Genomic DNA, 12,902 nt, shown 5'->3' with positions numbered 1-12,902 from the left:
CCAATATGGTTTGGTGTGTGCTATAACTTCTTCAAAGAGGAGGGGCTCTTCGGATGGGCACTACCTATGTGAACTAGAAGTGTGGGTGGAGGCACAGAGAGTGTCAATTAAAGCAACCACTTGGTGGATCATTGTCCCCAAAGGTTAGGACTAAAATAAAAGGTAGGTAAGAACCTCCACTTTAGTGTTGGAGGGTGGTCAACACGTCTGCTCTTCTATTACCCTTAAATAGAAGACATTTGTCAGGGCCTGTATAGCGCCTCTCTGCTTAAAGGATAGTTTGTCAAAAGACAAACAAGTCAAAATAGTAAGTAAAGAAAATTCAACCAAAGTTTCAAATATGAGATTTGAGTCCACTGTTGTCTTGGTCCACAATAGTCAGGTCAGCAAAGGCTCATCAGCAGAAAAAAGGAGGTAGGTATACAACTATGCGGTCCGAAGGCATTGAGAGGTGGGTGTTACCGCCAGCTGGAATTGACAGCAAGCCTTGCTCTTCTCTGCTTATGATCTCACATATTACATCACTCATGACATGTGTCATGAAATCATTGATAAAATCACTGATGACATCTGGAATTACATCATTAATGACAATACTGTGCATTACAGGAGCGCAAGTTATAGTTACTTCTGTTAACCATAACTGGTGAATGTCAGTGTTCATTTTAGTTTGTAAAATGACATTTAACCTGACATTTTCACCTAACTATAACATAACTTTAAACTTTGTTTGTTTACCAGTGAAATTAGTAGGAGTTATTCTACTATACGTATATTATCTCTTCCCATTTTCTTTGCAGCTAGGGTATTATCTGAATGTTATACAGATGTATGTGCAATCCATATGAAAGAGAGTGGCCTGTGCTGGATTCAATGGGGACTAGAGCAAGTCTCTTAATGTAGTATTGAAATGAAATGAAATGAAAATTGGATTTGTAGAGCGCTGCAGTTGCCCTGAGGCATCCAGGCGCTGTATTGATAAGTATATGGCTTGTGTGGATTGTTGGGGAGTTAGTTCAATTCTATGAGTGAGGCACATGCATGGCTCTACGAATATTGTAGAGATAGGCATGTGTCCCGAGTTGAAAAACTAAGAACATTCTGTATTGTAGAGGCCATATAATATGGAAGTATATCCCTTCAGTGTGCGCAGAATATGGAAAAGGGAACACATGGATGCACAAAATAACCACTAACTATGTTTACATAGTCTTTGTGGAAAGGTAGATCGTTTGCTGGGCTGCTCATGTGGTTTATTCAGATGTGTTTTTTTGTTCAAAGAGTGTTGGAATCCGTCAATAATGAGCAGGTGTCCAAATGTGATGACATTCGATTTGTCAAACTGACAAATAAGGAGGTGTCAATTTATATATATATATTTTTAAAACATTGTGTGATGTTTGCGCAGCTGTTATGGAAGAGTGGATCATGTGATGCATCTGTTGCTGCATATGTGAGTGTAGGGCGAGGGGTTGGAGATAGGGAATAGGTTATATATTTGGTTATTTCTTCTATGTGGAACCAGTGTTGGATTTGGTGGTATATTCAGGTCTTTGATGGATGTGCATTTCTTTTTGCTGTGTGACACATATTTAATTATCAATATATTTACAAATGTGTTTGTGTTTGTGTTTGACTTTGGACAACACTGTGGGTGTCCTGTTCCTTGGATATGGTCCTGGTGGGACATTCTGCAAACACACAAAATTATACCGAAATAAATGCACTATTTAAGCTCCATATAATTGAAAATGACTGGATGATTATTTGCCATCTTTGCACTGCACTTTCTGTCCCAGTGGAATATTGGGTAAAAATGGATGCAAAGGGTAATACATTATTTCACTTTCGGTGTGTTCTATAGATGACATATTTTACAGTGCTAATAATATAACCCTGAAAATGTGCTTTAATATGTAACATCCTTGGCATGTGTTCACCATACTTCACAAACACAAGCATTTCAAATTCAGAAGTGCATTCAGAGGCAATGAGGAAACTGACATCTATTAAGCTCACGGAACAAATAGGGTTTCAGTGACTTGCAGCACCTTCCATGATTAACAATTTGATGTAGCAATAACCAAAGACTTTTCCAAATCTTGAATGGTCAGAACAGAAAAAAGACCTGCCAACTGTAAGAGGCCACTTAAAGTGGGGGACAGTGTAGAGGAAAAGGGGGCCAAATTAAAGAAAGTGATGTAAAGGAGGGTAACTGCACATATAGCATGGATAAATGCAGTTCCCTGATCAAAGAAGGGAAAACTAGCTGGCCGTTCAGCATTGACAGTAACCTGCAGCGCCAAAGGAAACCAGTGGAGAGGTTGGGAGACATCAGACATCAGAGACATATTCAAATTTACAGAGATTGAAAACCAGCCTAAGAGCCATGTTCTAGATTAACTGGAGCCTCTCTCTGTCCCAGACATATGACTCAGATTGTCCACAGATTTAGTGCTCTCATATCTATATGCTGGATTTAAATTAATCACACAGCATTTGTGAAGAAGATATAATATTAGACTAACCAGGACAGTTCACCTTCACAGATAATCATCCTCAGAGGAGTGACCAGTTTCATGGCCCGAAATTGTTTATTTTGTTGAAACAGAAATCCTAAAGTTATCGGTGAAAGATGACTTTTCAATTTACATATGCATGGTTTCTTGTCACATGAGGAAAATGTATATGAAGTGGTGAGTATGCCTTGCAAGATTTCCTTAAGACACTTAAGTACATTCTTGTTAAGATAAAAACATGTACTTTCATTTTTCGTTTAATGCAGAGAAGTGGTTTGATATATACATACTTAATGGAATTTATTCTTACCCCGCATCTGAACTGTTACCACAAAGAATAGGATCTTTCGCGCCTTCCAACTTATAAAAACGACCTACAAAACAAAAACAAAGTTCAATTATAAACCAGAAACTTATTGGGCAATCACTTTGCCAAATTTTTTGTATAATAAATAAACTATGCAGTTACTTGAGAAAATGAACATACTGTCTGGTGTTAATTGCATGATATAAACCGATATAGCTATAGACATCCTTAGCTAACTGGCAAGACCTCATGCCAGCAGAGGACAATCCTCAAAACACATAACAGAGACAGAGGAAGTTTGAATAAACCGTCTTCAGCCATTGGTTTGTTAGGGTGAGACCCCTTAAGTCACTGGCTTGATGGACTGTCAGTCATATTTTGGATCAACCTAAACCAGGGGTCTCCAACCTTTTCTATAGTGAGAGCTAATTCTGCTCAAGGAAAGTCCTGCCAAGCTACTAGCATATTTTATCTCGGTAAAATGCTGATGATATGTATTAAAATTGCACTAGGACCACCCTAAGCACGATTATCAGTAGTAACCACCCAAACATTCTAGGTGAAGTTATCAGCAGAATGCTAGGTAAACGTTTATCAATATAAAATGCTTGTAATCAAGTAACATTCAAATTATCATCTCCCCAACTCAAATTGAATTATCATTAAGCGAACGACTTTAAATGTGTTTTAGAATTGCAATATTTTGTCTTCATTAGAATTGAAAATACACATTTTTCTATCAAATCCACTTTCGACTTTGAGCAATCAAACTCAATTTTCCAGAAGAAAACCATTTCTGGAAAGGCATAATTTTTTCCTTTAAAAATCAAATCAGTTAGAAAATACACAGTCCCTAAACATCAGCTTTTCGTTTTCATTGAGTACCGCCATGTAAAATTGCCTCTCCTGGACAAATTCTGCTTCAAATACCCAAGTATTGGAATCATTCTTGCTTAGCATAACACTAAGAATGCCTCTATTATGCTAATAATGCTCACCATTAAACCAGGGCTACCACCGTGCCACAGCTGGATGCCCAACATATATCAGTTATGGCCAATATTATGGGAGAAGCAGTTGCCACTCTGTCAGGAATGGCTAAAAGCAGGCCAGTCATGCTCTTAATATGTCAATGATGGCAGCAAGTATGCAATTAATAGACTTGTATGCCCAAAATAGTCACGGATAAAAATATTATGGCTATGGCACAATTATACCATCTTATGTTGGGGACCAGCATACATATTTAGCAGTCCTTGACACTAGGAGTAGCTTTAAGGAATCAACACTGTTTAATAGGGACGGACAAAATGTCACACACACACACACAATCTACTGAGAGCTACTTTGAGGGTGCTGGTGAGCTACCAGTAGCTCCCGAGCTACTTGTTGGAGACCCCTGACCTAAACCATTTTGCAGATGTGCACATTTGTTGGAGCATTTACAGCTGGAATTAGTTATCTGGTAAAAGTACTCCATTAATGTATTTGGTGCTTGGAACAAACAGTCCCACCTCACTCTCTTGGTGCTGTTTTTCTGTGACTTCCATTTCCTCACCCGTAGACCTCTGTATCTCCCTACACATTGCTGCTGCCGAGCGCCCACTTTTATGCAGAGCATCAGGCTGCAGCAACATGGTGTACTTGCTAGGGATGTCAAAGGAGCATTTTCTAACAGTAAGCTTTTGTATTCATTAAAGAAGTAACCCATCAGCGCCTCTGTCAACCACAACATTACGTGATAGTACTGTTGCCAAATATAACTTTTTGGACTTTTTGTTGCACAAGTAGGTGGCACTTTTTTCCATTTGTACACGATAAAACCTATTTGGATGACTTTCAAAAGTTAAGCTTGAATGAGCCTCTGTGCGTGTTTTTTTTCAATTGCTGTGTATGCCAGATGCAGTATGCTCGGTTACAGGTGGGATGAGAACTCAGTCAGTGACCAAGACAGCCACACAAACTGGAGTCAGTGTGATTTGTGCATGTATGTCACACTCAGAAAACTAATGTACTACTTCTGAGGTACTGTAGGTCCCTGGCCATGTCCATTCTTGATGATTGAGTCGCCAGGTGCTGGCATGGCCTGCACTTTTTGAAGCATGAGAAAACACTAGCAATGATGTTTGCCTGCCTGCCCCGGGTACCGGGCTGTACTGTCCTCAGTGTTTTGATTCAGGGTGCAGCCCCAGGGCCGGCTTTGGCGCTGGTGGCGCCAGGTGTGACAATCATTTTTGGGGCCCGTTACATCCCATGACCGCCTCCTTGGATTCTATCACTACCACTGGGCAAAAGTGCCCCTCATCTCTCCAATCATAAGTTATTGAAAAAACACAGCGCCCCCCCTTGAGGTCAGCGCCCCCTCCACAGGTCAGCGCCCAGTGCTCCTGCACCGGTCGCACTGCTCTAAAGCCGGTCCTGTGCAGCCTCATTGAGCCCTGGTTAGTTTCACACATGACAGTTAGTGGCACAGGCAGGAAGCAATGGCTGCTACTACTGCCAGAGGGCCATCTGGAGCCCAGGACCTTGCTGTGTACGGGTGACTAGTCTAGAGTGTCCATGTTCAGAATACATTGGTCAGCCAGCAAGTCCACCTGTAGTCAGTGGAGGCCACTTGTGACTTGTTAACTCGATCCAGTCGATCTCACTGAGTAGTGATCCATTAACAAACTGCTATTCATCCAGTTCGAGTTGCAAATTGGAACTGGTAAACTTGTATATTGATGTTTATTAATATGTACTGCTTGCAATAACTAACTTCACTTAACAAGTTGACCACATCTTGTTAATTCAGTTTGACAATGGAATTCAAAGTGCAAAACCCCGTCTGTCAAGTGTAAAACCATTATAAACTAATACTTATCTTATTTTATCTATTGGGATTGTATATTTGTATTGCTTTTATGGATTTGATAAAATTCGAATAAAGATTTTGATTCGATTCGAACTAATGCTTATCACTTCATGGCTACTCTGTGGCTCCAACATGCGTGGCTTTCAAATGTTAATGCATAGGAACAGCATTTATGCAGGCTGGTGTTTGCATGCATGAGCACATTAAAGCCACACCCTTTGGCTTGGCCAATGAATGTCTTGAATAATAAGGACAAAGAGTACCTTTTGTGAATAATGTACTTTTTAAAGATTATTCAAATTTGGTTTGATCCAGCATGTGTCTAGCACTAATGTGACTGATACTTTCACAAATGAAAAGAGGTTAAGTACATCGGACATTTGGGAGCGTTCAGAACAGGATTTGGAAGAAGCCCATGCTGTAAATGAAATCTGCCAGCAGAATTTCCTCCCCACGCCATTCCTGTAGGTGACTAAATACAGCTCTTGAATTCTCCTCTGGAGTTAACCCTTACTCCAGCATTCCAAAGAGTTTCTTTTCGCAGCCAAATAAGATGTTTTGTTTTTGCAAATGTAAAGAGCTATTACTTGTTTTTGCTAAATGAAAGAGCTGGATCAGCTAGATGAGCTCTGTGCCCCTTTCTGCTACTGCTACACTATCAATGTCTATGAATCTATTCATGTGGATCAACGAGATGAAAATATCAATTTTTCACACCCCTGAAATTGGATGTTCTTTGCTGACTTTAATACACATGCTCAATAATTCGCAATGCGAGGCATCTCAAATCCACAATGATTTACCGTGATTCAAGCAAGCAACACAAAGGATTATAGACAAAGAAAAAGATTTCCTCAGAGCGTGTTTGTTTTGTAGGAAAACTGAGGTGCTTCTTGGGGGAAACACTTTTTTGATTTAGGTCTGCAGTGCTCGTTCGATAAGGAGTTCTTTTATCTGATTTAAATTAAGGCCAGAGGTCAGAATTTACAATACATTCGTACATCAGACTATGCATAATTTGTAATGTATCAACTTTTTGCTTTTGACAAATTTGCAGACATATTGCAAATCCTCCATGCCCAATCCAGTGGTTCTCCGCATCACGAATATCCCAGGAACATGCATGGTGGAAATGTGCAAAAGCACATTCTTTCGTATAATGATATTTTCCACAAGAAAACTCGGTGTACTCTTTCCTCCCACTACTAATTTTACTACAGTTTTTTTACCCTAAAGTAAATATGGATGTAGTTCCAGGTTGGGCAACTAGCCGCAAATTGTTAATGAATACACAGCCAATTACGTATAACTTTGTGGGCGTTCACTATCCTTGGCAGAATCTCTTCCCAGAAGCCCCCTCATTCTTGCCTCTACACTTAAAAGGATGAACACTCTGCCATACTTAGTGGATTGTTTGAATAGCATAACTGACCGACAGGTGCAATTGTTCAATTAATACTGATTATGCGAATCAAGCAATTTCAATCTGCAGATTGGTCTTTCGAGGTAGTAGGTTAATTTTACTCGCACACAAAAAGCGTGAATTGTGGAAACAGATCATTTCAAAGTAGCTGGCGTAGACAGAGACATTTTATTATAGGATGTATTGCTAAATATGTTTATGTAGATTGGACATCACTTAATACAGTGAGACGTTTTTGATTGCATGTGGGCATGTTTAGGGGCAACGGAATTACGCAACTATGGGCCATATGTATCAAGCAAATTAGCATTCGCAAATGCCGAAATTTCGGCCTTTGCGAATGCTAATTTGCTAAATCGTATGTATGACACATTTTGGCAGCAAAATAAGGAATCGCAAAATTTTCTAATCCTTATTTTGCGATGGCACTTAAGGAATCGCAAATTGTGCGATTCCTTAAATGCAATGTTTCAACGGAAAATTAATGCAAAAATGCCCATAAGGATTCGCAAATTACCACCAACTTCTAGTTGGTGGTAAGTTGCAAATTCTTTTAATAAAGCAATTTATTTAAAATCCAAAGGTGCCATATGACGCTCATACATGCCCTTAGGGCATGTATGGGCGCCATATGCCAACATATGTCATTTTCAGGGGTGCAGCAGGGTGTTCTTATGACAACCCTGCACCCTTGAAAATATTCCTAATTTCCGATTAGCTAATTGCTAATCTCAAATTACCCCTTCATTCCTATGGGCCTCCTGGCCCATAGAAATTAATGGGAAATTTGCGATTAGCAATTTGCTAATCGCAATTTAGGAATGTTAAGGAATCGCTAACTGAAGCGATATCCTACATACATACAATTTTGCGATTTCTAAATAGCGATTCCTTAAAAATCGCTATTTAGAAATCGCTAATGGTCAGGATGATACATATGGCCCTCAGTACCATATTCTGCTTTGAACTAACTAAAAGAAGACAAACAACGACTTATAAAATCACTTAGTATAAGATTCAAGCCATAAATACGGGATTTATGTGACTGACAATGTAACAGTCACATGCGTGTAGACATTCGTTTTGCAAAGCTAATGTCTGCACAACAATAAAATTGTGCATGTATCAAATAAATACGATGTTAAAAGATGGATTCCTTTGAAATTAAATGCAGGTATTGTAATGACACAAGTTGTTTGCTCACCTTTCCAAATTTCTTAATGGTATTTAGACTTTGACGCGGTAAAAAATCTCGGAATGGTTTTCTGCAGTGACGCACCATGTTTTCCCTAACACCTCTATAAAAAGTGCTTCCATATTGAGCAGGAAAGAAAAGCACCACGAGAACGATTCACACTTACAAATCTACTGATGGTAGACTTACCGCTACAATTTGCAGAGTTTTGTGCATTTTTTCGAAATTGCACATTAATGTTAATGTTAAAGTTAATGTTAGTTATGCTTATAGACCGCAAACTGATACCCGAAGGTGTCCTGACGCTATGAGGAGACCTACTGTGGGTTGGAAGGTGAAAGCGGAGACACCTGATTAGTTAGAGAATAGCCATGTTTTTAGCGCTTTTCTAAAAGGCAAAAGGTTAGCTATGTTTCCAAGGGCTAATGGTAGAACGTTCCATGATTTAGCCGCATTGACCGTAAAGCTCCTGCCACCCCAGTTAGCTTTTTTTACCCGAGGGACGCTAATGAGTTTTGCGTCGGCTGACCACAATGCTCTCTTTGGAAGGTACCAGTGAAAGCGGCCTTTTAAAAATTCTGGTCCGATTTCATGAAGGGTTCTAAATACCAGACACAGAAACTTAAATTGAGTACGTTTACTGATTGTGAGTCAATGAAGTTGTTTTATTTTAGCTGAAATAAACTTGTAGTTCGGTGTAGCAGTTAGAAGTCTGGCTGCAGCATTCTGCAGCATCTGTAGTTTATTAATCGACTCTTTGTGGATCATGAGATACAGATACTATTACAATAATCTAATCTAAACATTGTAAGCGCCGAGACTACAGTTTGTTGTGCGTCCTTCGGCAGAAGGGGCATTATTTTTTTACAGGATTTAAGGATGTACGAAGTAGAAGAGGCAACATGGTTAACCTGGTCCATGAAACTCACTTTATCGTCAATTAAGACTCCTAGATTCTTGACCTTCTTTTTTTTTTATAAATCTTTTTGTTTCAAAAGTAAACAGATTGGTCATATAGACAGTGATTACAGCAGTTATTAAGGGCATTTTCACATTTGCAACAAATTATAAAATAGCTAGTTCTCTGGCACACGAAATGATATCAATACATAGCACAGCATGGAGCAATCAAGGTGTTATCTGTACATCAAGGGCGGGAGTTCAGGGGGTTCACATATATTACCTTGGTATTCATTCCAATTAGACCACACTGCCGACCATTTCCGGGGGCAACCCCGGGCCGTGTATACTGTCTTTTCCTGCAGCATGCACCAGTCCATATAATTTTACCATTCAGTGAGCTTTGGAGGTGTTTTTGCCCCCCAAAGGCAAGCAATATTCCGCTTTGCTATTGCTAGACCTAGGGACACCCACAGTTTGCCGTAGTTCCACCTCCAAGACTTCATGCATACAGTGGTGTATCTTCTGCCAGTATGCTTGTATCAAGGGACACTCCCATATTATATGAAGAAAAGTCCCCACCCCCCAACACTGTTGTCTGCAAACTCCGTCCTCACTTCTGCCCATCAGCACCAATCGAGTGCCGGAGATATAAACATGGTGCAGCACCTTCAACTGCACCAGCTTTAGCTTTGCTGATATGGCCACTTCCTTGGGGGAGGCAAGTGCTTCCCTCCACTCTTCGTCATCAAATGCTAGACCATCCGCCTCCCACCTACTCCTAAGCGCCAGCAAGGGGTCTGGAGTATGGTTAATGAGCTTTTTGTATGTGAGGGAGATTGCCTTCTCCGGAAGGTGGTAGTCTAATGGTCTATCCTCCAGGGGAGAGGATTCCGGGAGTGTCGTCCCAGGCGGGATGTTGGCCCTGAGGGAACGCCTAACCTGCATGTAGCGAAAATGCTCAGTTTGTGCTAGATGGTATGTGCGCTGAAGGGACTCAAATGGAATGTCCCAGTCCGGTCCCCATAAATCTTTTATACATGAGATCCCTATCAGGTTCCAGTTATGAAACCCTTTGGTGCGTCCCAATGTACCCAATGTTTCAGAGACCCCGAGTGGGGTGGCCAACGTCAATCTGTCAGCCCATCCCAGTTTGCGATGAACGATTTGCCACAGCTGGACTGAATGTTTCGTAGACCCTGTTAGTGGGCATCTATTTGGTTTTGAGTAGAGTGCAGCCTCAAAGTTCACACCCGGGAGGAGCCACCTGTCCATCCCATATCCGGATCTGCCCCACCGCTGTATGTGCCCTGGTTTATAGCCGAGAGGTGTGCCGCCCAATAATATTTCCTAATATCTGGGAGTGCTATTCCTCCATCATACCATCCCAGCGTAAGTTTTTGTAGCGATATTCGCGGTGCGCCTGCCCACAAAAGGTCTCTTTGGGTGGCCTCAAGTTCCGTGAAATACTTATGCGGGACTAAGTCAGGATAGTTTTAAAGGGCGTAGAGAAAACGCGGCAGTGCCATCATTTTAAAAAGCGCTGCCCTGCCCAGCAGGGACAGCAGAAGTTTCTTCCATACGGAGGCATCTCTCTTGAACTGTTGTAGAGGCGGTAGGAGGTTCTTTACATATCTCTTTGTCTTGTCCTTTGAGATAAATATCCCCAAATACATGAACCCCTCTGTGACTGCTGTGAGTGGGCATGAGCGCGGAATTACTGGGGAGTCCCCATGGATGGTGTAAAGGAGTGACTTCCCCCAATTAATCCTGTAATCCGAGTTCCTCCCAAAGCTGGTGAAAATGTCTAAGGCCACACTGATTGACTTGGAGGGGGACACAAGGTATAGGAGGATGTCATCCGCATAAAGCGAAATCCTGCCCTCCCAGTCATCTGTCCATTTAAGCTGGGTTCCTCTCCTTAGGGATGGCCACCAATGTTGCCAAGTGCTGGTCCTTCAGCAGTATCCCTTGATCCTTGCTCTCCTCGAACATAGCTCTGAGGTGGCGACTTAAGCAATCGGGTTTGAGCTTGTAGAGCTCAATAGGGAGACCATTTGGACCAAGAGCTTTCCCAGGCCGAAGATCTTTGATCGCCACGGACAGTTCCTCCACTGTTAGCGCCCCCTCCAGCGCCTCACGATCCTCCGCAGTGAGGGACGGGAGTCTAATGTCCCTCAGGAATGCGGTGGAGTCTTCCTCAGGAAAGTCTGACCCCCTACTATACACTCTTTTGAAGTGGGCCTCAAATTCGCCCTTGATCTCCTGCGGTTCAACTGTGAGGTCCCCCGAGTCCGTCCGAAGCTCAGACACAACCTTCTGTGCCTGCTGCTTTCTATCTAACCAGGCAATTAATTTGCCCGCCTTGTCTACTTGATCATAGAGCCTGCCATCCCTATCTCTTGCTGCTTTACTGTTTTAGCTGCGTCAGTGGCCAGCGCCTTGTATTCTGCAGTTTTAAGATGGATCCGATGCAGGGCTCCCTGCCCCCCCCCCCCCATCTTGCACCTCCCTTTCCAATATAAGCAAATCTCGCTCAACTGTTGTTAATTGTGCCTCTTTCTCTCTGCGGCGCCCTACAATTGCCGATAGGGCCTCACCCCTTAGTACGGTTTTGAAGGCCTCCCAGAGGGTAACTGGGGTCTCCACTGACCCCTCATTTTCTTGGAAATACGCCTCAATCGATTGCACAATCTTCTTCCTGGTCTCAGTGTTGTGGAGGTACCAGGGGTTTATATGTGCCACACAACCTACCTTCTTTTCCCCTATTGTGAGGTGCGCCCATACTGGGGAGTGATCAGACATACCCCGCGGTAGGAGTACTATCTCCTCGGTGGCCGTGTCCTGTTGCGAGGGCGTGAGGGTATAATCTATTCTAGAGAAAGTATGGTGTGGACCAGAGAAGTACGTGTATTGTCTAGAAGATGGGTGGCGCAGGCGCCACAGGTCAACCAAACCAAATTTGTCAAGGAATGTGGGAGCTACATATGACCAGTAGCTGTGTCTTGCGGCGGATGCCTATCCAGTTCCCCGGCAACTAGAGCATTAAAATCCCCACCCATTAGGAGCCGCCCCTCAGGAAGGGAAAGGAGAAGCTTGCCTAAGTCATGATAGGACATAGTTTGGAGGCCTGGCGGCAAGTATGTTCGTTTGCATCCCAGGTGTGGTTTTGGGCTTCATTGCGTAGGCTCTGCTGCTGGCACCGTTCACCCGGTCTGGCAGGCTCCGCGTGGTTGACTTATCCGACCTGTTTGGTCCTCTTCAGGAGCTGGCTGCCAGGCCTCCCGCTTCCCTTTGAGGCTCTGGGTCGCCAACGCTTTGTTCCACCTCCCACCCTGGTTCGGAGGTGGAACGCTGGCTGTTCCGCCCGGAGTTCCCCGGCCACTCTCACCTTGAACCGGGTGGTGACAACCGGTCGATCCCCTTGCTCCTCCTGAAGTATGTTAGGCCCCTGTGCTTCGGGACCGCATGACCCCGAGACGGGCCGTGGTGTAGTGTCTCCAGTTCCCCTCCTTCGTGTTACTCGCAGACCCGCCAGGCCTTGCCGCCCTCTATAAATAACTTTCGGCAGTCAGCAGTGCACAACCAGTCGCACTGTCTCTGTCCTGCTCTCCTTGGGCCAATGGACTCCCCGGATTACAGCCCCTGTCCCCTCCTTGGGCCAGTTATGCCCCCAAACAGTCAGACCTTTATGTCTGCATCCG

At 42.9% G+C, this 12,902-nt stretch overlaps 1 protein-coding gene across 2 annotated transcripts in view; it reads right to left on the bottom strand.

The window, feature by feature from the left end:
* Nucleotides 1–12,902, bottom strand: part of LOC147731524 (sodium channel protein type 2 subunit alpha-like) — a 662,760-nt gene that overhangs the window by 302,870 nt on the left and 346,988 nt on the right. For both annotated transcript variants that reach the window (XM_086956588.1, XM_086956587.1), the window contains one exon: nt 2,830–2,893. In XM_086956588.1, coding sequence (XP_086812714.1) covers nt 2,830–2,893 — 64 coding nt within the window. The remainder of the gene's footprint in view (nt 1–2,829; nt 2,894–12,902) is intronic.

Source organism: Lissotriton vulgaris, chromosome 2_1 (assembly GCF_964263255.1).
Source record: "Lissotriton vulgaris chromosome 2_1, aLisVul1.2, whole genome shotgun sequence".
Lineage (NCBI taxonomy): Eukaryota > Metazoa > Chordata > Amphibia > Caudata > Salamandridae > Lissotriton > Lissotriton vulgaris.
This window is presented reverse-complemented; position numbering and strand designations above follow the sequence as displayed.